Here is a 1,296-nt window from a genome sequence, read left to right as displayed (position 1 = left end):
AATAAACATAAATATGGTTGTATACCGAAGGAATGATTCAATCTATCATCAAAACTGATTCTCAAAGAGTAAGTAGACTTTGTAATTATGTATGCCTCTTCCATAAGTGATGTGTTGCGGCTGTGATTCTACATGGGAGGTTAAAAGTTGAAGAAACGGATTATCTCAATGACTTGAAACATTTTTTAATTTAAGTGGAATTCAGAACAGGTTCAAAAATGACTGTCTCATTGATGTCATTTCAATCGATCTCTTATTATTCCTACATCTTACTACAGTAGAAAGATTAGATGACTATAGTTGGTTGATCATTCACCTGAGGGATGCCACCGTTAACAGCCGATGTCAGATCAGAAAAATCACGATAGTATGGATATAAGCCGAATTGTTTTTCATATAAAGTAACGATAATGTCACCACGAAATTTATGTCCTTCATTCACGAGTATACCGTAATTTTCTGGTCTTTCCTTTTCTTTCCATCGCTTCATGCATTGTTCACTTGGAACGTTCCAAATAACCTGATTTGTGGAAAATTCAATCTTTCAATGCATATTGTTAGATATCCAATTAAATTGAAATTTGATTTTAATATTAGACTCAAATTTAAATTAAATGAAAAATAACGGAAAATTTATTTCTTCAAACATTTCTTGTTTTGATTGATTGCTGGAAAATAGAAAGGTTTCTTATAACATTTCAAAAGATTGCCGCAATTTTGAAGCTAAGCAATACAGTATTATTTGATAATTACATTGATTCATTTCATTATTACAAAGATAACAAACTTCAAATTGATTCCATTGACGGGCATTAATTACAGTTAACCAAGTAATGGTTAAAAGTTGGGAAAATGATTGGTCCATTTGATGGATGAATACTTCCTTAAAGGAATATGTCCTAATATATAGTAGCGTTAATCATTTTTTTTTAAATTAATTATAAGCGTTTAAAACATGATATGAGAAATTGTAATTGAAGTGAATTAATTCGATGAAGTTATTCACTTCATCTTATTTGTTTGAGAAACAAGGCTTCCAAATGTGATTGCTATTGTTATCGTAATTGCCTAATACATAGAGAAGGGATTTATAGATCAGAAAATGATCCTACTTCTTCTTTTTAGAAAAGAAATGAGGAGACAATGAAGAGAATACACTTTTCTCCAGTTCCTTCTTCCTCTTCAATTTTTTAAGATGAAATAAAGGGAGTTATGAAGTTCACTGGCTAGACAGTTTCAATCATTATACCTTCAGGATAGCTCACTAATTAATCTGTTGTATCTCACTCTTGGCTT

The 1,296-nt window shown here is 30.7% G+C and overlaps 1 protein-coding gene across 1 annotated transcript; it reads right to left on the bottom strand.

Annotated features, from left to right (window-relative positions):
- Positions 1-316: 316 nt before the first annotated feature.
- LOAG_15738 (hypothetical protein) lies at positions 317-905 on the bottom strand (the record flags this gene model as incomplete). Its single annotated transcript, XM_003151224.2, has 2 exons — positions 788-905; positions 317-520 (listed from the first exon to the last, which is right to left on the bottom strand). Coding segments are annotated over exons 1-2 (282 nt in total), but the record flags the coding sequence as incomplete, so codon positions are not given.
- Between the last annotated feature and the right edge of the window lie 391 nt (positions 906-1,296).

Source organism: Loa loa, assembly GCF_000183805.2.
Source record: "Loa loa unplaced genomic scaffold supercont3.2578, whole genome shotgun sequence".
Lineage (NCBI taxonomy): Eukaryota > Metazoa > Nematoda > Chromadorea > Rhabditida > Onchocercidae > Loa > Loa loa.
Note: the sequence above shows the minus strand (reverse complement) of the source record. Positions and strands in the feature narration are given on the sequence as shown.